Below are 22,118 nucleotides of genomic sequence, written 5' to 3'. Positions count from 1 at the left end.
AGTCCCTACCGGTACCGGTAGCTCGAGAGCGATGGACAAGGCAGTGCCCTGACAAGCCTGGCCGCAGTCGTGTGCACAGTGGTCTGCCGATGCTGGTAGAGTGAAGTTGATTCAGGCTGATGCCCATGGGCGCCCTCAGTTGGACTGGCCAAGGAAGCCGCTCTGCCTCCACGCGGTTACCGTCCTTCGGATCAGCTGCTCGTCGACGGGCGGAGCGGATCGGAGGCTCGCCGAGCCCGCCTGTGCATGGCTGGCATCGATCCGAGCCGGCTTGGCACCGCTGCTGCTGCTGCTGCTGCCGCCCCCAGACGATGGCGCGGCGGCATACTGCAAGGAACCGACAGCCGGATCGACCATGCGAACGCGACGTCCGGCAACCAGAAGAAACAGAGAAGGTCGGAGAGCACGGACCGCACCACGGCGGGGCGAAAGGGCGCGCGAGCACGTCAAGCGCCGTGACGGTCAGGATGGGCGACGGCGTGGGGATGAGATGGGCAGGCGATGGCGTCGTCAGCAAGATCGGCGCTATCTCTGCCCTGCTGGCTCGCACCCCGGCGTTCAGCCCGGCCCGACATCCAGTGCCGTGGCCGTGGCCGTGGCCGTGGCTGTGGCTGCGGCTGTGGCTGCGGCTGTGGCTTGCCCACGGCTGGTCACTCACGTTGCGCCTCCACAGCTCGAGCATCCCGCGTGCCTTGATCCGTTCCTCGTCGGCCTCGAGCCGCTCGATCCATCGGCGAGGCGACACCCGCTCAAAGTCCATCTCCCGCGACAGCCACACCAGCAGCGACTCCCACGGCGCAGCCTTGGCGGCATCCGCCACCAGGTGGTAGATCGGAACATCGCCGGAATCGCCGCCCGCCGCGTCTGCCGGTGACGACGGCCGCACCAGGTCGACGATCGAGGCGGCCGCGACGTCGACGGGCAGCCATGCCAGCCGTTCGTCGTCGAGCATGGGCAGGCAACCCACCTCGTCGGCGGTACGGATCAGCAGCGGCCAGCCTTCGCTCTCGTTCCACACGCCGCCCGCCGTGTCGCTGCACAGCTGCCCGAACCTCATGACGCTGCAGCCTTCGCCCGTCTGGCGCCCGTACCGCGCGCAGATGTGCTCGGCCACCCACTTGCTCCGCGCGTAGCCCATCGCCGCCGCCGTCCGCGGCGAGGAGGGCAGCGTCTCGGCGTAGGCCTCGTCCCCGTCGCCGGCGACGGAAAGCGCCGTGTGGAACTCGGTCGACGGGGGAGCGCCTAGGATGCTCGCCACCGACGAGCAGAAGGCAAAGTGCGACCGGTCGCTGGATCCGGCCGCAGCAGCGAGGCGGCGGTGCAGCTGGATGAGGTTGCGCAGTCCGGCGATCTGCTCCGCCTCGAAGCTCTGAAGCGAGCCGACAAAGTTGACAGCCCACGCCGCGTGGACGGTGGTGACCCGGCCGCAGCCCACCGACAGCTGGCGAAGCTGGTCCTCGGAGAGGCCGCACGTGGTCGACGCTGCAAGGTCGGCAGCCAGGCACAGGACTTCTGCCGTGCCGGAAGCCTCGACGTGCTCGACGCTGCTGGGCAGTCGGCGAGCCTTGAGGCTCGTGAGCACCCGCGTGCGTGCTCGCTCCTCGTCCTCGGCGCGGACCAGGCAGACGATGCGTGCCGGCGCCTGGGCACAACGCGCCCGCACCTGGTCGAAGAGGTGAGCACCGAGGGCTCCCGTCACTCCAGTCAGGACGACCAGCTCGCGTTGCTCGTCGTCACCCGTCTGGTTCGGCCCAACGTCGAGCGCGGGGAAGCTCGAGTACTTCTCTACGAGCTGCTCCATCAGCCGGTGCTGCGTGTCGTCTCGTTTCGCCTGGGCACTCTCACCGTCGGCGGCGCCCCCGGGCCGCCCCTCGCCGACCTCCTGAATGTGGCTCGCGAGCAGCGCCGGCGTCGGGTAGTCGTAGACGACGTTCTTCTGCAGCAGCTGGCCGCCGAGCTCGATGTGCTGGTGGATGGCGGCCCGGATCCGCGCAGCCTGGATCGAGTCGACGCCGGCGACGAAGAGGTCGGTGTCGCCCGAGATTGGTTTGTCCTTTTTACGCTCAGCGCTGGCGGCAGCATCGCCGCCGCCACCTCGCAGTCGCTCGATCGTGTCGATCAGCCACGCCACCAGCTCGTCGCCAGCGAGCGCCCGCTTGCCGTTCACGCTGCCGTTGGCGGTGGCCCCCTCCGGGACGAGGCTGATCGACCGGCCCTCTTCAAAGTCCTTGTAGATCTTGGCGATCAGCGGCTCGTACTGCTGGTAGGCGCGGCCACGCTGCAGGCTGCCCTTGCTCGCCCTGGGTATGTCGGCCAGCGCTGATGGGGGAAGCAGGTGGACCATCTCGATGGCGAGCTGGGCATGAGGCGGCGAGGCGCGGTTGTAGTCGTCGACCACGGGCTTCAGCCGGCCCAGCACCTTCTGCTTGGCCTCGAGGTCAGCTCGCTCCCGCCCCCGTCGCCGGCCGGCGACGGCGCGAGAAAGACGAGCGCGCCGACGATGGCGCGGTTGGCGCCAAAGGCGATGGCCTCGGCGACGAGGTCCGACGAGCGCAGCCGCGCCTCGAGCTGCGGCGCCGTCGTCTTCTTGCCGGATATGAGGACGAGCGTGTCGTCGGAGCGCGCGGCGTACTTCCAGGTGTGGGGCTTGGTCGGGTGGGGCGCGTAGAGGTCCGACGTGGCATAGGAGCCGTCGTCACGGTTCGAGACGAGCTTGACGGGCCAGGTCGGGTCGACGACCAGCTCGTACGAGTCGGCTGCGACGGGCTCAAAGTGGAGCAGGCGGTGGCCCTCTTCGTCTGGCACGCGCAGGTAGGACCACTCGCGGTCGCGCTCAAAGTCGCGCCAGGAGGACATGAGGAAGCCGCACTCGGAGCTGCCGAGCCGGCTGACGAGGCGGATGCCGTCGTGGACCATGGCGTCTCCGAGCTCCTGCGGCAGGGGAGCGCCTCCGGTGCTGACGAGCTGCATGGGGCGCAGCAGCTCCTTGCCCGTGCCTCGCGGGTCGTTGTAGAGCATCTCGAGGATGTAGGGCACCGACAGAAAGTAGGAGATGGGCTGCGGGCAGGCCGCCGCGGCGCGGGCGATGGCGGCGGCGGTCAGGGCGCCCGGCGCGGCCGACGGGTGAAAGTAGATGTTGGATCCGGCCTGGAGCGAGCGGAGGAAGTCGGACATGCCGCCGTGGAAGAGGGGCGTGGTGGTGAAGGCGGCCAGGTCGGTGCCTGCGGCCGTCAGCATCGACTGGGTCCAGAAGCGGTGCGGCTGGTAGATGGGCTTGGGCAGTCCCGAGGAGCCCGACGTGTGCATCGTCACCAGCACGTCTTCGGGGCCAGGTCCAGAGGCATCGTCCGCGGAGGGTGACGGCGTTGGCGCAAGCCCGCCGTCGGCAGAGGCAGCGGAGGCAGCGGGGCCATCAGTGAGCAACGAGGCGATACCGTCGTGCATCGGGACGACGAGTGCGTCCGAGCCCGCCTGGACGCCCCTGAGGTGGTCGACGCCATCCTGGGCGGCTCGGAGCTGCGATGCGTGCGCGAGGATCGCCCGGGTGTCGGTGAGGCGCAGCAGGTTGGAGATGGCCTCGGCCGGCGATCCTGGACTGCGGTTGGCGTGTCGGGCGGGATTTTGCAGCAGTGTCGAGGGTCGGGCGATGAAGGGCTGTGAGCGGGCAGGGTACGAGATGCGGTGGCATGGCTCGTGGGGCCTTGATGGGACTCACGCTATGCAGAGGACGCCGAAGCCTAGCCTCCAGAGGGCGAGGATGTGGGCAAAGAGGTCGATGCCGCTGGGGGAGAGGACGGCGACGAGGGGGGTTCCGTTGGGCGACTTTGCATTTCTTGCTTGGGCGTCTGGGAGGCGGTCGCGGATGAGCTGGGCGACATCGAGGCCCAGGCTGCGAAGCTGAGCGTAGGCTGCGCGGGGACGAAGAAGAGGGGCCGAGGAGGGAGGAGGGAATAGAGGATGAGGGTACTGCTGGGGCTCTGGCTCGCCTGCGACGATGGCGATGGCCGTACTCACAGAGCGAGGTGCAGGACCACTTGGGGGTGGTCTGGTGGTCGAGATGGGTGAAGCCGACGGCTGGCTTCGCACTGGCCCTGGCTCTGGCATCGATGAGGGCATTGACGGAGCGATGGTGCCTTGGCTCCGGGCTGGACGGATGTGGCAGGGAGAGCGCCTGCGTGATGCTGAGCGAGAGGTAGGGGGGCACCTCGGGCGAGAAAGGCGTCGCGGTCGCCATGGTCGGAGCACGCAAAGGGCTGGCGAGGAAGGGAGGGGGATCGGGGTCAGCTTGGGGGGCAGCAAGCAGCGACGACGGTGGTGGTGGTGGTGGTGGTGGTGACGAAGCAGATGGATTACACAGCGGTGTCGAGGCGACGACGGCGGCGACGCCAGAACGGGCGAGGCGAGGAGAGGCGATGCATGGTGAGGAGGCCGTGACGGGTTGATGCCGGCTGCCTGCCGTCGACGATGGCTATGCGATGGGGTTTCCTGAGCTGCTGGCTGCTAACTCACTTTGGCCGCTGGCTTCTGCTAACTGCTGAGGCGAGCAAAGGCGTGGCGCGACAAAGATCGACGGCGTGTTGGAGTGCCTCGACGAGGTGGGCAGGCAGGCAGGCGGGCAGCAGGCGGGCAGGCGGGCAGCAGCAGAGCCAGCAGCAGAGCCAGCAGCTGGACCCTGGCCTTGCCTTGCCTGGCACCCGTCGTCGCGTGTGGAGGCTAGCAGCGTACATGGGGCCGGCCAGGCTGCGAGCAGGGGCAGGGGCAGAGGCAGGGGCGCAGAGGCAGCAGCCCAAGGCGCAGGCAGGCTGGCTGGCAGGCTGGCTGGCTGGCTTGAGCTGGACAGCGTGCCCGGCCCACGCCGCCGTTTTTTCGGCATGGCCCGACCAGGTGGTTGGCCTGGCGCCCGAGCGAGCAGGCCAGCCCAGGCCGAGCCGTGGCCAGCGCGACCAAAGCCAAGGAGGCGTCGGTGCAGTCAGGCCGTCTTCTGCCAAGCCGGCCGTGCATGCCAGCTTGGTGGTGCGCTGCAGTCATAGTCCCTGCCCGGCGGCCCTTGGTGGCCGATACAAGGGCGCTGGCTGCCTCCGAGGTGGGAGGGCGAGCGAGGGGGGCTGGCTGCCTGCTGGCTTTGCTTTTGCTTTTGCTTGCTTGCTTGCCAACCCACCACCACCACCGCCAGCAGCGCTCATTGCGGCCACCTCTCCATCCTTTTGCCTGCACAGGACCATGGCTCCTTACGCCCAACCCTCTTGCTCATCGCCAGCAGCAGCAGCAGCAGCAGCGTCCTAGAAGATCCTGCTTCCGAGCGCAAACCGCCACCCTCTCGGTCGCCTGCCCCGCCCTCGCTTCATTCGATACCCCTCCCGCAGAACCCTCACGGCTTCCTCATCGTTCCTAGTCCCTTCCCAGTCCCTTCCCCTCGCCTCGACCGCCCACAATGCCTGCGCTCGACGCCGCACACCCGCCGCTCCTGCTCGGCCTCTCGCTCAAGCACCTCTCGCTCCTCATCCTCGTCGTCCAAAACACCGCTCTCGGCGTTGTCATGCACCACTCGCGAGTCTCGGCACCCATCGGCCACGCCTATTTTTTCCCCACCGCCGTCCTCCTCACCGAGCTCTTCAAGTGCATCATCTCGTTTGCCTTCGCGCTCGTCTCGTCGCCCGACCGCGAGTCGACGCCAGCCCAGCACGCCACCTCCTACCTCCCCATCTCGCACCGCCAGCACGACCGCGAGAAGCCCGTGCCCAGGAGCCCCTCGCGCCGCCACCGCAAACCTTCGCTCCACGAGATCCGCTCGCCCCTCGCACCCTCCTCGTCGTCGTTGCTGTCGCCGGGCCTCCGACCCCGGACGCTCTCGGCCGTCGTCGACGACCTCTTCGGCCACGACTGCTGGAAGCTCGCCATCCCGGCCCTCCTCTACGTGCTCCAAAACAACCTCCAGTTTGTCGCCGTATCCAACCTCGAGCCGCCCGTCTTCATCTGCGCCTATCAGCTCAAGATCCTCACCACCGCCCTCTTCAGCATCCTCCTCCTGCGCAAGCGCCTCGGCGCCTGGCAGTGGGCCTCGCTCGCCATGCTCGCCCTCGGCGTCGCCGTGGTGCAGCTCCAGAGCCAGTCGGTCTCTGGCCTCGTCCCCTTTGAGGTCCAGTCGCACGGCTACGGCCACATCTCGGCTGGGCCCGCCGCCAACCTGCCACCCCCGCCTCCTCCTCCGCCCTTTGACGCCCACGGCGCACCTCCCCCCGACCGCTACCCATCGCTCCGCTACACAGACGACGACGACGACGACGACAGCAGCAGCAGCAGCGGCGGGCGCGGCATCGGGCTTGGCATGGGCAGCGGCATGGGCAGCGGCGTCAAGGTGGGCAGCGGCATGATGGGCTCGTCGATGTTTGTCGACTCATCGTCGAGGCCACGCGACCGGCTGCGACAGCAGCAGCAGCCTCCGTCGTCGCCATCGTTTGACACGACGCGCATCTCGATGAGCATGGAGGAGAGCACGCGCGCGTCGCACGCCCCCTCGCCCGTCAAGGGCTTCCTCGCCGTGCTGGCGGCGTGCCTCACGTCGGGCCTGGCGGGCGTCTACTTTGAGATGGTGCTCAAGACGTCGGCGTGCGACCTGTGGACGCGCAACGTCCAGCTGTCGGCCTTTAGCCTGGTCCCGGCGTCGCTGCCCGTGCTCGCCCACGCGCTGCGCTACGGTGCGGCGGCGCCCTTCCGCCACTTTGGCACCAGCGCCGTGGCCACCGTGGCGCTCCAGGTGACGGGCGGCCTGGCCGTCGCCCTCGTCATCAAGCACGCCGACAACATCCTCAAGGGCTTCGCCGTCAGCTTCAGCATCCTCCTCAGCTTTGCCATCTCGGTCCTCTTTTACCGCTTCGCCCTCACCGGCGGCTTTGTCGTCGGCGCCCTCCTCGTCATCCTCAGCACCGTCTCGTACTCGAAAAAGGGCGGCAACAGCGGCGGCGCCGGCGGGAGCGAAGGTGGAAGCGGCACTGCGGCGGGCCTCGTCATCGTCCCGGCCCAGGAGCGGCACTGGGAGACGAGGGGCAGCGGCAGGACGGAGCAGGATCGGAGCATGGGCCTGAGGATAGACATTGGCGGATGAGGCGCGGAGGGGCGACACGCACAACCGGCGGATAGGAGGCGACACAGGACAATCAATTCGAAGTTTGAAGAGCATGCTGTCGTCGACGGTCGATGGCGTGGGCCGGTCGCGATACTACGACGCGCTAGAAGAGATCCGACGCCCTCGCTCTCCCGCCCTTGTTGGCCTGCGTGGGCGACTGGGCAGCAGCAGCGGCGGGGCTCGCAGCGTCTTGTCCAGCCGGTGGCTCCCCTCCTCCTTCGACCTTGGCCTCCATCTCGGTGGCCGGTGCGGCAGCAGCAGCAGCAGCAGTGGCGGGGTCAGCCGAAGCGCTGCGCTCTCCCTGCGCCGGGACCTGCGTCGGCGCACCGTCCAGGGGATCGCGGTAGAGGTACTTGACGGTCCGTGCGAGTTTCTCCTCGGGGCTGATTTCCGGGTCGGCGTAGACGAGACGGCTCTTGAGCCCGTTCTTGATGGCGCTCTGGTGGGGCGAGGGCGCGCCGCCAATAGATGCACCACCAAAGTTGGCCATCGGCGGCGGCGGGGCCATCGTCGACGACGACGAAGACGAGGGAGGCGGGAAGCCCATCCCTCCTCCTGGCGGAGGTACGACGGCGCCGGGGGGTGGTACCCCTGCGAAACCGGGTGGTGGAACGCCATAGGGCGGGATGCCGGGCGGCGGTACGGCCATGTTGGGAGGCGGGAATCCGGGGGGCGGACGGTTGTAAAGCCCCGGTACGGACGCGGGTGGAACGCCAAACGGCGGCGCGGCGATACCGGGCGGCGGCGGGCCGAAGCCCGGCGGAGGGTGCGACGGCGTCTTGCCGCTCATGAGGGCCTTGTGCGCCTCGAGCTGGATGCGCAGCGCCTCGACGGAGAGCACCATCTTTTCGATGCGCGGCCGCTTGTTGGCCGCCGAGTTGGCACCGGCCCCGGCGCCGCCCTTGGACGCGGCGGCCGCGCGGCGCGCCTTCCACTCCATCAGGTCGCGTTCCGGGATTCCGGCCATGCCGTAGATCTCAATGTCGAACGTGTCCCGACCGGGTAGCGTATTTTCCAGCCTGCAGAAAGGAGGGAGGGAGGCAGGGATGAGGCGAGGCGGGAGGAGAGAAGGTCAGCCGACGATGGACGGGAGGGAGCGCAGCGGCAGCGGCAGCGGCAGCGACAGGAACGGATGGCGTGGCGGCGGAATGCTGCTCACCTCTCGGGTTCGGCCTTGTGCACCTGCGTCAGGTGGACGGCGAGACCGCCCGCCGTATTCAGCCGACGCGGGCAGAGGTGGCATCGGTAGTGCTTGGCCTTTTGATGCTGCAGCAAGACTGTCGTCGTCATCGTCGTCGTCGTCGTCGTCGTCGTTGTGGGGCGGAGAAAGAAGAGACATTCGGTTCAGCGTGCAATGCCACACGGCAACAGCAAGCCATCTCGACGGAAGCGCTCGATGGCCGGCCTCACCTTTATCGTCTTCAAACTCGCGACTGCACAAGGTGGTGGCGAAGCCAAGAGGAGCAAAGCGAGTCGGTCAGGTCAGACGAAGCGTTCCGTCGACTATGGCGTGCTAGCCAGGGCCGGGCCGAGGGCTGGGCCGAGGGCTAGGGCCAGGGGAGGCGGCGCCACTCACTCGCAGTACCAGCACCACGCCTCGAGCTGGGGTGCCTTTCTCTTTTTCTTGCCCATCTTGCAGCGGGGATTGCGGTGGCCTTTGCGGTGGTGGCGGCGGCGGCGGCAAAAGGGTCGTGGGTTGGCAGATGGATGGTGGCTGGAAGGCAGACAGACATTCGGGCTGCAGGCGCGGGTGCAGGCCGACTTTGCCCAGCTCCACCCCACGCCGCCTGGCAGGCCTGGCAGCGCGCAGGCTGGACGCAAATCGGCCGAGAGAGAGAGAGAGCGTCGAGCCGGGATGACCGCAAAGGTTCCCTCCTTGCCCCTCTCCGCGGTCGGGCCTGGCTTTGCCGCGCTGCTGGCAGGCCAGGCAGGCAAGCCAAGACCGAGGCAAGACTTCGGAAGAGGCCGACCGCCTGCTGCCTGCTGGCTCCAGGGGGGTGCACCGGCCACCTTCCTGCCTCTTGCTTCTCGCGCTCCTCGAACCCGCCAGGCCGCTCGTCTGGCAACCCACCTCCAGCGCCACTCTCTCTCACCCTGACCCACTCTCCCGTCACCGTCTCCTCTCGACCTCTCGACTTCCCTGGCTTCGACGTCCATACCCCGGCCTCCCCGATCTATTTCTGGTCCTTCTGCACAGCCAGACAGCCTCTCGATGTCCTCGGCGACGACCATCATCTCCGATCTCGGCGCACTCTACTGCTGACGGACCCTCACCGAGCTCGCTTGCTCGCTCGCTCGCTAGCTTGCCTCGCCACGTCCTCCGAACACACCGCCACGCCTCTGGTGCTCGACCGCGACCATGGCGGCGGCGTATCGTCCCGATGCCTCCCAGGGGCCTGACCCACGCACCATGGGCAAGGTCAAGCTCGACTCGAGCGCAGATCCAAACGCCGCCTTCAGCAGCAGCATCCCCACCGACCTCCTGCTCGCCCTGCTGCTCGACAAGACCCTCCTCGCGTCCTCCGCCCTCCTCGTCAAGGTATGGCTCTGGGACGCACACTCGGAATCGATACACGCTCCGCCGGCTTCGGCACCCTGGCCCGACCGGGAAGATGGCATCTACTCGGCCGCCGGCTCCCATGCCCAGGCCGAGCACACGGGCGCATGGGCCATTGCGTCCGCCGTCTTCATCATCGCAGCCCTCGGACAGGCGGCCTGGTTCCGCGTGTGGGAGTGGGCGCCCGCCATCAAGAGGGTCGACAAGCGGCGCCTCGCCATCCTCTCGCTCGTCATGTTTTCCCAGCTCATGCTATGGCTCCTCGCAGTGGGCCATCTGAGCGCGACAAAGTGAGTCGAAGGACCGGGCCCCTGGCAGCGTTGCAGTGGAAGGTTCGCCTAGCTCAACGAACACCGGCGCCGCCACCTCTGCCGCACCCCCCAGCGTCATCATCTTTTCACAGTACTGCGACATCTGGGCCGGTGACCTCGCAAAGTCCCTCCGCGGAAGGGTGAGCCGATGTCGTCAAAGGGCCGGGGCGCAGACTGGAGAGCTCACTCTTGTCTCTCTCGCTTTGCCCTGCCCCTCCGCACGACCCTCTTTGACAGAGCTACGGCGGGTACACGATACTCTTCGCCCTCGCAGTCTCGTTCCTCTCGTCTTTCGCCGCCCAGCATGAAGTGCCTTCGTCCCCGCCGACCAGCTTTGGCAGCCTGGACCTCGACGACGACATGCCCTACTCGATGCAGAGGAACAGGCCCGCTGGCCTAGCCTCTCCCTCTCAGCTGAGGGCCGCCTCTGCCGCGCTCGAGGCCGAGGCAAGCGTCGCATCGTATTCCGTCACCGGCATCCTGCTCGGCCATGCGTACCTGCTGCTCTTTGCGCTGGCGACGCTGGAGAAGGAGCGCGCGCTCCTGTCCGCTTCGAGGGACACGGGAGGCAGGCGCAAGGCGGGCGTCGTGGCCACCGTCTTTGTCGCCTCGGTGCTCCTGCCGTTGGGCCTCGTCGGCAAGCTCTTTGGCTTCGCGACGCTCCCGAGCATCAGCGTGCTGGCCCCCGGCAGCGCCGGCGGTTCCACCGGCCACCTCCCCGCGTTTGTGGCGCTGGCCCTCAGCTTCCTCGTGCTCGAGCCTCTGGTCTCGACGGCGCTCGAGAACCACGCCGCCGTTCGCACTAGGGTCGCACACGGGTGGCCCATCGCGGTCCTGGCATCGGCCACGGTCGGCTACGTCGCCTTCGGCGTCAAGGCGACGTGGAGCCAGACGCTGATCGCCCTGGTGGTGGGCTGGGCGCTGAGGACCATCCTCAAAACCTCGCCCGATTTCCAGCCCCGCTTCAGCGCCAGCGCCGGGCCCGCTGGCCAGCCGGCCGCGCAGGCCTACGCGGCGCAGCACTCGTCGGCGGATGTCAGCTCGCTCCACGAGCTCGTCGTCTCGACGCGTTCGGCGCTCTCGGCCACGCGGCGCCACGTCAAGGCCATCCTCGCCAACCCGGACTCGCGCAAGATCTTCCAGTTCCTGTGCCTCAACCTGGCCTTTATGGGCGTCCAGCTGCTCTGGGGCGTGTGGACCAACAGCCTGGGCCTCATCAGCGACGCCATCCACATGTTCTTTGACTGCGCCGCCATCGGCATGGGCCTGTTTGCCAGCGTCATGGCGACGTGGAAGACGGACTCGGCGTTTACCTACGGCTACGGGCGCGTCGAGACGCTGTCGGGCTTCGCCAACGGCATCTTTCTCATCCTCATCAGCATCTTTATCGTCTTTGAGGCCGTCCAGAGGATCATCGAGCCTCCGGTGATGAACAACAACATCCAGCTGCTGATTGTCAGCGGCATGGGCCTGGGCGTCAACCTGTTTGGCATGTTTGCCATGGGCGGCCACCACCACCACCACCACGGACACTCGCACGGCCACCACCACGGACACTCGCACGGCCACGGCCACGGCCACGACCACCACGGGCACGGCCACGACCACGGGCACGGACATGGCCACGACCACGGGCATGGCCATTCGCACAACATGATGGGAGTCTACCTCCACGTCATGGCCGATACGCTCGGCTCCGTCGGCGTCATTATCAGCACGCTGCTGATCCAGAAATTCGGCTGGACCGGCTTCGATCCCGTGGCCTCTCTGTTTATCGCGGCGCTCATCGTGGCCAGCGTGATCCCTTTGGTGGTCGACGCGGGCAAGATCCTCTGCCTCGACATGGGCGAGGAGCGGGCACATGCCGTGACCGAGGCGCTCCAAGAGGTGAGTGCGCGGGCTACTCCCCAGATCCCTCGTCAGAGGCGAGCTGCTGACTGACTGACTGACTGACTGAATGACCGCCTGCCTGCCTGCTCTGTGGTGCAACACGACGCGCAGCTCAAGACGATCGAAGGTGTGGCGTCGCATTCATCACCACGCTTCTGGCCAAAGGATGCAGAGACCCTCGTGGGCACCATTGTGAGTCTACCTGCGGGGTGCGACACCTCTGGGCCTCGCCTCGCGACTTGCTGACCGGTTGTTGGCCGCTCGCCTGTCGTTTGCGATGTCAGAGGATCCAAGTCCTGCCCGGACCGGGCGAGGATGGCTCCGTCTCGGCCGCCAGCAAGCCTGCACCCTCTCCGTCTCACCGGCATGGCGCCCGGGTCTCGCCCGAAGCGGTGGCGCGGCGAGTCGAGCGCCTCCTCAAGACGCGCATCGCCGGCCTCGAAGCCGTCAGCGTGCAGGTCGAGAAGCTCGTCGCGGCGGGCGCCGGTGGCTCCCCGTCCCTGGGCACAGACGGGGCCACGTTCGCCAACGGACACGCACACGCAGCTGCGGCCGGCTCGACGGCGGCATTCGACAGCCACAGGAGTCCAGCGTCGTTCCACTGATCCCATCGCAGCGGGGCCTAGCATCCCCCGCACAGACGCCTGACTCGTCAAATGCTGGCCGAAATTCAGAGGAAATTGCTTGCCCGGTCGTGACGAGAGGAGACAGGTCGCACGATTCGATCAAGGTTGCGACGGCCGTACACGGCGCAGAAAGGACAGGGGCCTGGCGTGTCGATGCCGTGGCCGACAATCCGCGGCCTGAAGGCGCGCATCTCCCAGGGCGACAGAGGGGGGGAGGGGGGCGGGGGAACGGCCCCTGGCTAGACCTTTGCGAGCTTTTCGACCTTGTGGACCAGCCACTTTTTGCCGTCCTTGCCCAGGCTCTCGTTGAGCGAGACGGCCATGCCGGCATCGCGGGTGGCCGCATCCTTGGTCTTGGGCGACAAGCCGAGGCCTTGGAGGGTGAAGGCCTCGTAGTCGCCACCGACCTGTTCGTTGATGGAGCGGGTGCGGTCCCTCTTGATGGCCTCGAGATTCGACCGTTCACGCGGAGCGTTGTAGAGGCCTAGGGAGGTGGAGACGCGTTTCCCGCCGGGGAGTAGGGAGAGGCGGAGGGCCTTGACGCCGTCGCGCAGGGTGGGGAGTTGGGGCGTCTTTGGGGGCAGCGTCGTATCGTACGTCTTGGAGGGGGCCGGTGCGAGGCGAACGGGTACGGCCGCCCGGGCACAGAGCGACGAGGTCCAGTCCGTCCTCGTCGCCGGTGCTGGTGTGTTTTTGGCCAAGCGCGGGACCGAGCGAGTGGTGGATTCGAAGACGGACGGTTTCGACGACCGGCGCGCACGCTGGTTCCGTCGTGCCGGGACTGTGCTGCTCGATGCAGAGGTGCTGTACGACCGCACCGCCTGATGCCGCACGCACGTCGCGGCGGTGGTGGTGGATGTGGCTCTGTACATCGTTTGTCACGGCAGCGGAGGGGAGAGGAGCGATACGGTGAGTGGAGTTGAGCTGTGCTGAGGTGAGCTGAGGTGAGAGGGCAAGGTTAGATGGCGGTCAGGAAGAACGCAGCCCCCCCGGGCCGCGGCCGCCTCGACTCGGCTGACCCCCTCATTTTTCCCCGATGCCCGCCCGCCCGCCCAGCCTCGACCCGCGGATCCGAACTGTCCGCGACCGACCCCGCCACGTTCTCGACGCCGCGGCTCGATCCTGGCCTGGCCTTGCTACGCACCACCAGCACTCGGCTCTATTGCTGTTCTATTCTCGCTCCCTCCTCTATCTAGCACAAGCATCGTCCCGCCAGGGGGTCTACAGAGGTCCTTGGACGTCGCAGTACTGGAGGGGATCCACGACGACGATGCAGTCAAGATGAGGCGTCAGTCAGCTCTTCGGCTGCGGGCCTGCAAGCAACCCCGTCGGGGGCCGTCGGGTGCAAGGTCCCCCGCTCTGCCCTGCTCTGCCCTGCTCTGCTCTGCTCACAATGGGGACGTGGTCGCTGGGTCCATAGCACTCGTGTCGGATCTCGCACTCCTTGGCGCGGTCCTTGATCCTCTCCGAGAACTGGACAGAAGGAACGAGCGAGTCCGGTCAGGGCACGGCCACGGCCACGGCTCACGCCCCACATCGTCAGCACAGGGGCGACTCACGATGAAGCTGTCGAGCCTCCAGCCGATGCCCTTGGATCGGCACATGCCGCGCCAGCCGTAAAAGGTGAAGTGGCCCACGGCGTCGGGATGCTGCTCGCGCCAGACATCGACCAGACGACCCCCGTCGTCGGCCGTGCCCGCAAGCAGCTCCCGGTGCGCATCGCACTCGATCTGCGGGGGCGCCACAGAGTCGTCGTCGATGCCACCGCGGCGGACAGAAGAAAGCCTCCGTCGTCAGCTGGCTGATGGCGCCCGACGACATGTATCCGCCTGGACGAGGGGAGGTACTCACCTGGGTGTAGCCGGGGCTCTTGTTCCACTTTTTGCTCGCCTGGGCCAGGTCGCGGTCGTCGTGGACGACGTTGAGGTCGCCGCACCAGATGACGGGCTTCCGCTGGTCGCACTGCCGGACGTGCTCGGCAAACGCCTTGTTCCAGGCGATCTTGTTGTCCATCGACTTGAGGCCCTCGCCGGCGTTGACACAGTACGTGCCGATCAGGAAGGTGTTTTCAAATTCGAGGGTGACTGGCGAGGGGCAGGGGCAGGGGACAGGTAGAGCGACAAGGTGAGCAGGGTCGTCGAGCAGCTCTGTGGGCGGGCGACATTGCCCCTCCCTACAATTTGCACTCACTCATGCGCCCCTTGGAGTCTGCGTCGCGGAGGGTGGGGAGGCCATAGGTGACGTTTTTGGGCTCGAGCTTGGAGAGGATGGCGATGCCGGCGTAGCTCTTCTGCTTGCCGATGCCCCAGTACTGGTGCTTGTACCGCGCCGTGAGCTTGGGGTGCATGGGTACCTCGTTGACCTTGGTCTCTGTGAGGACAAGGATGTCGGCGTCCTCTGCGTCGATGTACCTGAGGAGGCCCTTTGGTTCGGAGCTCTTGAGCGAGACGATGTTCCACGCGGCTATCCTGAGCGAGTCGTCGTGGCGTGGGCGGTCGAAGTGGAGCGACTCGGGCAGCTCGGTGTTCCTGGGCAGCGACTCTGGTGCCGTTGTGTCGTTTCCCGAGGGCGCGGCGGGAGAGTCTGGCAGTCCTCCTGCGCTGGGCTTCTTTGTGCGCTTGGGCGCGGAACCGTTGGCCGAGGAGGGCGCACCTGCGGCCGCTCTCTTCTTGGTTGCTGGGGCCTGGCTGGATTCGGTCGGGGAGCTGGGAGGCGATTCCGGTGGCTGCTGGGGCGCGCTCCTCTTTGCGGCGGCGCGTGTGGACGCGGCTCTCTTTGGAGGCATCGTGGTCAAGCGGGCGATGGGCAGGGAGCGAGGGCGGACGGCGAGGTTGGCAAGCAGGGATGTGGTCGGCGGTCGTAGTAGCCTGCCTACACGTTGCAGCATCCGGTCTAGGGTTGCGGTCTAGGCAGGCGGTGGCCAGGAGGGGAGCGGTGGCGGTGGTGGTGGTGGTGGTGGCCGTGGCCCCGAGTGAATGATGGCATCAAAGGCGTTCTCGGCGAGGTGGAGGAAGGACGGGGCTCACGTGCGCGTCGCCGGCGTTTGTGTTGGTGGCCCGCCGTGGTCAAAGGCCGGCCTGCTAATCGGCCTGGACGCGTAGGGTCGCGGGGGGGGGGGGCCTGGCCGGCCTGCCTCGTCCAAGCAAACCTACAGCCAAAAAAAGAAACACAAAAACACCAACACCAACACCACCACCATCACCACCGCGACCACCACCGCCGACAACTCGCCTCGGACCGTCAACATCACCGGCACACCGACCTCCATCAAGCATCGCCATCCCATCGAGCCGGGGAACAGCATCGCGTCTACGCCCGCTCACCGAGCAACCTTCGCTAAACACCATCCACGCCCATCCATCTGGGCGGATGGTGTGACCGCGCGCCCACCCTCGCCGGACCCGATTTCATCTCTTGACCTGGCCTCACCCTCGCTCGCTCATCGGTTCCGACTCGACTCATCGCCGTCGTTCGGCCAGCGACATTGACATCGACATGTCCTTCCTGCCCCCGGCCACGCCCATGGGCCCGCCGACGCAGACGCCGCGCAAGCAGCCCCTCGCAACACCCAGCGGCACCGGGCCCTCGGCACTCTCAGTGGGGCCCACGCCGCTAAAGACGCCCCACCGCACCCCCGGCGGCTCCAAGATCGACCAGACGTCGTCCACGCCCATCATCGACATCAGCGCCATCGAATGCCAGAAGGAAAACGTGCAGCCCCTCACACGGGGCAGGTCCGCCCACGCCCTTAGCAACACCCTCACCATGCAGCACAAGCAGCGCCACGCCGCCCTCGCCGCACAGAGGGCCGAGTTTGAGCAGATCGTCGCATCGACCGACAACCAGGACTCGGACGACCCCCTCGAGGCCTGGACCCGCTACGTAAAGTGGTGCATCGACAACTACCCCTCCGGCCAGACCCACGAGAGCGGCCTCGTACCCCTCCTCGAGCGCGCGACGCGCACCTTTAGGGACTCGGAGCAGTACACAAACGACAGCCGCTACCTCCGCCTGTGGATCCTCTACGCCCGCAACGTCGAGTGCGCCAGGGACATCTACAACTTCCTCCTCGCAAACGAGATCGGCACAAAGCTCGCCAGCCTCTACGAGGAGCTCGCCGTCGTCAACGAGGGCCAGAACATGTACGTGCCGTCAGAGCAGCGCCTTGGTCTTTCTCCCGCCTCGGCCGATGCTGACTCCGTTGCCCGGCGTTCCTCTCCCCCCGTGCAGGTTCGACGAGGCGGACAAGACTTACAAGCTGGGCATCGCCCGCCGCGCCACTCCCACCGAGCGGCTCAAGAGGCGCTACGCCGAGTACCAGCAGCGCATCCTGCTGCACCCGCAAGCCGCCACGGGCGCATCGGGCCACGCGCCGCAAAACTACTCGGAAGCGCTGCGGGCGGCCATGACGAGCTGCGGCCGGAGCGTCCTCGGCCACAAGGACGGCGTTGCCGTCGGCCCGGCCAAGAGCAACTCTGCCAACGTCCTGCGCGGCGCCGGCGCCAAGATTGCCGCCATCGGCTCCAGCGGCAGCGCTCCCCTCGTCAACAACGGGCGCAAGCTCGCCGTGTTCCAGGACGACGACGACGAGCGGGGCGGCGCCAGGCCTAGCGGCCCCTCGTCTGGCGGCTGGGACGACATCGGCACCGCTTCCACCCGCTCGCAAGAGAACCTGCAGCCGGACCGGCTCGGTTCCAAGGGCCTCAAGATCGGCGCGGCTGGAGGCCTGCCCAAGAAGCCGAGCAGCGGCCTGGCCGTCTTCAGAGACTCGGAGGACGAGGACGACGAAGACGCCGGACCAGCGGGGACGGCACCCGCCGACAGGATCCTGAACCCAAAAGACCTCTTCGCCAAGTCTGAGTCTGCGCGAGCTCCCACGGAGACCGACTTGTTGCGAAGAAACCCCCTTATGCACTGGGAGCCCAACACCAAGCTCGTGCCCGACGCCGCCGACCTGAACCCAGGCGATGTGCGGAGGCCGTCGCCGTCGTCGTCGTCGTCCAGAGACGCCGCGCAGAACGGCGCCAGCAAGGAGTCGCGCCGCGACAGGTCGGCTGCGAGCAGCTCGACCTCTGGCGAACGAGCGCGAAAGGGCAGCAAGTCGTCAAGCTCTCGCTCGGCCGCGGCCGCTTCGGCGACGAGCTCGTCGAGCTCCAAGCAGGAACGGCACGCGTGTCCCTTGATGCTCTTGTACCCAGGGATCGCCTCGCTCGACGATGCCGCCAAGAGCAAGAGCGGCAGTCACGGCTCATCGGCCGAGGTGTGCCTGGAAGAGCTGATCGCCGCTCAGCGCGGCCTCTCTTCAGCCATCACGGCTGACGACGACCCTTGGCTTTACCTCGACGAGTCAGAGGGTCAGTGGCTGCCGCACGCTGCATCGGCTGACGCGCCACTCCCTGAAGATCAACCTCGGTCCTCTGAGGCCCCTGACCGACCGGCCGACTTCGAGAAGGCCCCGGTCGAGGATGCAGCCGAGGGGGAGGCAGCCCGATCCGAGCCTGCAGCCAACGAGAATCCTTCGCCTTCTCCTTCGCCTTCGCCTTCGCCTTCGCCCTCGCCCTCGACGGCGGCCGAGGTCGAGGCCAAGCCCGCAGGGCAGGCACAAGCACCCGTCCACGCACACGCCTCCGAGCCCACCAGCACGATGCCGTCGCGGGACGTCTTTGACCCCGACAACAGCTTCAACAATGCCGTCGCCCTCAACCTCCGGCCCAAGAAGAAGAAGAATGGCAAGGACGCCACGATGCGTCACCGGATGAGCCCTACCCTCGTCACCAAGGCCACCATGCTCGAGGTGGAAAACATGTTCAACGGCGACGACACCGACTCGGACTCGGACGACGACGACAGCGACGAGAGCAGCGAGGAAGAGGACGACGTCGTCGCTCCGCTCCCACCGGCGTCGCTCAAGAAGCCGAGGATGATGATGCTCTCGTCTGCCGACATCCCGCCGACACCCACGCCGATCGGCAGGCACCCATCTGCCACGCCCCCGCAGACCGACGAGAACCAGAGACCACCCCACAGCCGCGATGAGAATGCCGGCGTCCGTGCTACCCCCCTGCGGCAGACGGCACTCGGTACGAGGACGCCTCTTGGAACGGCGACGCCGATGCGGACGCCTCTCGGCAACAGGCCGCTCGGTGCTGGCGCCTCGAAGCCCGTGTATCGCGACGATGACGAGGATGAGGACGATGGCGAGGATGAAAACGAAGGCCGGCCTGAAAGGACCGCCGACGAGCCTGAAAGGACCGTCGATGAACCCGGAAGGGACATGGACGAGCCCGAGACGAGGCGTCCATCCCAGCCGTTCGAGACTCCGGCACCGGCATCGAGGTTTGCAGCTGCACGCCGCACGTTCGAGCCGATGCAGGAAGAAGACGAAGAGTCGGGCAGTGACCCGGAGCATGAACCCATCGACAACGACTCGGCGGCCGCCGGCGACCACTCCGAAGGCGACGACGAGTACCAGCCAAACATGGAGAACTTCCGAGCGCCGTTCCAGCCCCTCACGCCCATCACCGAGGCCACGTACGAGATGACGCGCTATACGGCCTACAGTCAGAGCACGAGGACGCCTGCCACCGCGAGCCGACCAACCAGCCGCAGCCGCGTGTTCCAAGACGACGAGGACGACGAGGAAGATGAAGCCGACGAGGATGAGGCTGTCGCCCACGGCTCGCACACCCGATCCTCAGACTCGCCGGAACCGCAAGGAGAGCAGCCGGGCGGCGAGACGGCCGAGCCTGCCGAGCTTGCCTCGGAGGTGGGCGAGGAGGCGTTCCTGCAGAGCCGGGCGGACGACACCTCGTGCTCGGCCGCGACCGATGGGCGCTTGCTCGACCGCTCCCAGCCGGCGTGCTTTGACGACGACGAAGACGGTAGGGCAGCGGCAGAGTCCTCGTTCGGCTCGACCTCCCACGAACACTCGACGCGGACACACGAGGACCGGACCAGCTGGGGGAGAGACGCCCAGTTCGAGCTCACAGAGGGGCTCACGATCGCTCGCGAGGTCGACGACGAGACGGGCAACCTCCGCAGCTACGAGCAGATGGGCAAGTCTTTCGTCATCGAGGACCGGGACCGCTCGCGAAGTGGCGACGTCTCAACGCCGCAGGCAGCGTCGACCGAGGCCGACAGCGACAGCGCTCAACAACGGCAGCCCCGTGGCGCAGCCGAGCACGGCCCGTCCTCGGCCGTGTCGATTCAGTTCGCCAACCCGTGCTCGCCCGTCGACGCCGACATCCTCGCAGCGATCCTCGATCGCCTTTCTCCGCCCATCTCGGAGCATGCTCAGTACGTCGACCTGAGCGGCCAGTCGGCCGACGGGCGCCTGGACTGCCTCCAGAAGCGATCCAAGACCGAGTTCAGGCGCTCGGTCGGTGGGTCCACCTACGGGAGCCGCGGGTCGGGCAAGGACTGGCTGCTCGACATCGCCGGCGCCAAGTTCCAGGTGCTGGAAAAGATCGGAGAGGGCGGCTACGGCGCCGTGTTCCTCGCCGAGGACCTCGAAGACTTTGCGCCCTCCACGCGCAAGCAGCTCCTCGACATCCAGGGCGCCGACGACCTCGACTCGAGCTTTGCCGCCAACCTGGCCGACCTGTCGCTCTCGGTCGACGAGGAGGAGGCAGAGAGGCGTCGCATGCTGGCCGTCAAGGCCGAGTCGCCGCCCAACCCGTGGGAGTTCTACGTCCTGGACAAGGTGCGGCACACGGTCGAGGCCCGGATGCTCTCGTCGATCGTGGCGGCGCGCAAGTTTGTCGGCTACGCGGACGAGTCGTTCCTGCTGCTCGAGTACGGCGAGAAGGGGACGCTGCTCGAGGTGGTCAACCAGGCGGCCACCGCCGGCGTCGCGACGATGGGGTCGGCGGGCTCGTCTGCGGGCGGCATCGAAGAGGTGCTGGCGATGTTCTTCACCATCGAGCTGCTCAAGGTCGTCGAGGCGCTGCACCGCCACCAGATCATCCACGGCGACCTCAAGATCGACAACTGCCTGCTCCGCCTCGACGACACGCCCGTGGGCACCACGTGGTCGAACGCCTACACGGCCGACGGCTCGTCGGGCTGGGCGCAGAAGGGCCTGACGCTCATCGACTTTGGCAGGGCCATCGACCTGTCCGTCTACCCGTCGGGGCAGACGTTTGTGGCCGACTGGACGCCGGACCCGCGCGACTGCGCCCAGATGCGCGAGGCGCGCCCCTTTACCTACCAGCCCGACTACCACGGCGTCGCCTCGGTCGCCTTCTGCCTGCTTTTTGGGCGCTACATTGAGACGACGAGCGTCGAGGGCGACGACGGCGAGAGGCGGTGGAAGATTACAGCGAGCCTTCGACGATACTGGCAGGTCGATATGTGGACGCGCCTGTTTGACGTGCTCCTCAACCCGCCCATGGTCGACGGCCAGCCGATCCTGTCGGAGCTGGCCCAGTGCCGCGACGAGATGCAGCGCTGGCTCGAGGCCAACTGCAACCGCGGAGGAAAGGTGAGTCGGCGTCCCCCGCCGCTTCCTCGGATGCCATCTCGACGTACATACCAAACGCAGGACGCTGACCTCCCTTTCCCGTCCCGTCGTCGTTTGCTCCACGTCGCCGCGCCACCGCAGAACCTCAAGGGCCTCATCCGCAAGCTCGAGATCTGGGCCATGAAGCGGGCCTCGTAAGCAGGGCATTCCGCATCCGCCGTCCGCCTCCGCCGACCGCCTCCGCCGTCCGCCTCCGCCGTCCGCCTCCGCCGTCCGCGTCCGCCTCTGCGTCGGCTCGTCCCGCCCCTCCTCCGCCTCGCTCTCTACCAGTCGACTCGGTCTGCCTCGAGTCCGCAGCGAGCGAGCGGAAGCGGAAGCGGAACCCATATTGTGCTCTCTTGCCACTGCTCGCCACCGTGTATGGTTTCAACGACCCATCGACGCCTCCTCGTACCCCTACTCCCGTCCCATTGGACCTTGTGCACCGTCAAACTGCAGGTCGTTCTTTGGCTGGCCTGCGTCGCATTCCCTCTGCCGTGGTGGATGCTTGACATGTTCGGGTCTCTGGACGAGAAGGAGTTCAGAGGGACCTGTTCGAGATGCGTTGCGGGTGGCTGGATCGCGTCGCGTCCCGATTGCACGCGTGAGGGGTGATGCCCGATGTACGCTTGGACGCTCGACGTCTCTCCCCATGGAGCCTGCCCTGCCTGGCTGGCCTGGCCCCGCCCCGCTTTCGATCAGATCAAGATGCGGGCGGGCTGGCGCTCGGGCCTGCCTCTGGCGGGAAGCCTGGCGGTGACGTCCCTGGCCTGCCTGCTGGCCGGCAAGGGGCCGCGTCGGCCTGCCCGAGGGCCGCCTGGCTGGCAGGCCAGGCTGGATGGAAATTTCGCCTCTCGCGCGGCAGGCTGGGCTGTGCCGGGCCAAGCTGCGCTTTTTTGTGTGGGTGGGCCTTGGCTCGACCGCCCAGCAGCCTGGCCTCTCCACTCGCCCGGCCTGGCCTGCCGCCCTCGGGCTGTGGTGGTGACTGAGAGGCGCCGAGGCCCAAGCCAGGCCAGGGCAGCCAGCCAGCCGGCCAAGCCAGACCAGGGCCGGGCGGAGGGGCAGCCGACCACTGCCGCCGCCGCACCCTCCTCGCCTCGCCCTGCCTGCT

At 67.4% G+C, this 22,118-nt stretch overlaps 8 protein-coding genes across 8 annotated transcripts; 3 read left to right on the top strand and 5 right to left on the bottom strand.

Annotated features, from left to right (window-relative positions):
• Window positions 1-135: 135 nt before the first annotated feature.
• Window positions 136-2,344, bottom strand: PFL1_02126 (uncharacterized protein; the record flags this gene model as incomplete). The annotated part of the gene is made up of 2 exons (XM_007879637.1): window positions 136-327; window positions 659-2,344. 2 exons carry the CDS (start codon window positions 2,342-2,344, stop codon window positions 136-138), a joined length of 1,878 nt encoding a protein of 625 aa, XP_007877828.1.
• Window positions 2,345-2,403: 59 nt separating this feature from the next.
• Window positions 2,404-4,234, bottom strand: PFL1_02125 (uncharacterized protein; the record flags this gene model as incomplete). Its single annotated transcript, XM_007879636.1, has 3 exons — window positions 2,404-3,595; window positions 3,716-3,908; window positions 4,015-4,234. 3 exons carry the CDS (start codon window positions 4,232-4,234, stop codon window positions 2,404-2,406), a joined length of 1,605 nt encoding a protein of 534 aa, XP_007877827.1.
• Window positions 4,235-5,431: 1,197 nt separating this feature from the next.
• Window positions 5,432-7,102, top strand: PFL1_02124 (uncharacterized protein; the record flags this gene model as incomplete). Its single annotated transcript, XM_007879635.1, has 1 exon — window positions 5,432-7,102. One exon carries the CDS (start codon window positions 5,432-5,434, stop codon window positions 7,100-7,102), a length of 1,671 nt encoding a protein of 556 aa, XP_007877826.1.
• A 124-nt stretch (window positions 7,103-7,226) lies between these two features.
• PFL1_02123 (uncharacterized protein) lies at window positions 7,227-8,755 on the bottom strand (the record flags this gene model as incomplete). The annotated part of the gene is made up of 4 exons (XM_007879634.1): window positions 7,227-8,142; window positions 8,283-8,400; window positions 8,534-8,556; window positions 8,700-8,755. The coding sequence occupies 4 exons, from the start codon at window positions 8,753-8,755 to the stop codon at window positions 7,227-7,229; spliced, it is 1,113 nt and encodes a 370-aa protein (XP_007877825.1).
• A 727-nt stretch (window positions 8,756-9,482) lies between these two features.
• PFL1_02122 (uncharacterized protein) lies at window positions 9,483-12,486 on the top strand (the record flags this gene model as incomplete). Its single annotated transcript, XM_007879633.1, has 5 exons — window positions 9,483-9,970; window positions 10,065-10,131; window positions 10,229-11,878; window positions 11,993-12,073; window positions 12,166-12,486. The coding sequence occupies 5 exons, from the start codon at window positions 9,483-9,485 to the stop codon at window positions 12,484-12,486; spliced, it is 2,607 nt and encodes an 868-aa protein (XP_007877824.1).
• Window positions 12,487-12,746: 260 nt separating this feature from the next.
• PFL1_02121 (uncharacterized protein) lies at window positions 12,747-13,379 on the bottom strand (the record flags this gene model as incomplete). Its single annotated transcript, XM_007879632.1, has 1 exon — window positions 12,747-13,379. The coding sequence occupies one exon, from the start codon at window positions 13,377-13,379 to the stop codon at window positions 12,747-12,749; it is 633 nt and encodes a 210-aa protein (XP_007877823.1).
• Window positions 13,380-13,728: 349 nt separating this feature from the next.
• PFL1_02120 (uncharacterized protein) lies at window positions 13,729-15,394 on the bottom strand (the record flags this gene model as incomplete). The annotated part of the gene is made up of 5 exons (XM_007879631.1): window positions 13,729-13,755; window positions 13,900-13,980; window positions 14,067-14,237; window positions 14,359-14,591; window positions 14,698-15,394. The coding sequence occupies 5 exons, from the start codon at window positions 15,392-15,394 to the stop codon at window positions 13,729-13,731; spliced, it is 1,209 nt and encodes a 402-aa protein (XP_007877822.1).
• A 608-nt stretch (window positions 15,395-16,002) lies between these two features.
• PFL1_02119 (uncharacterized protein) lies at window positions 16,003-21,166 on the top strand (the record flags this gene model as incomplete). The annotated part of the gene is made up of 3 exons (XM_007879630.1): window positions 16,003-16,649; window positions 16,738-20,989; window positions 21,110-21,166. 3 exons carry the CDS (start codon window positions 16,003-16,005, stop codon window positions 21,164-21,166), a joined length of 4,956 nt encoding a protein of 1,651 aa, XP_007877821.1.
• Window positions 21,167-22,118: the final 952 nt, after the last annotated feature.

This window comes from Pseudozyma flocculosa (genome assembly GCF_000417875.1).
Source record: "Pseudozyma flocculosa PF-1 unplaced genomic scaffold scaffold00005, whole genome shotgun sequence".
In the NCBI taxonomy this organism is placed as follows: Eukaryota; Fungi; Basidiomycota; class Ustilaginomycetes; order Ustilaginales; family Ustilaginaceae; genus Pseudozyma; species Pseudozyma flocculosa.
The sequence above is the reverse complement of the archived record's forward strand: the minus strand, read 5'-3'. Positions and strand labels throughout refer to the sequence as shown.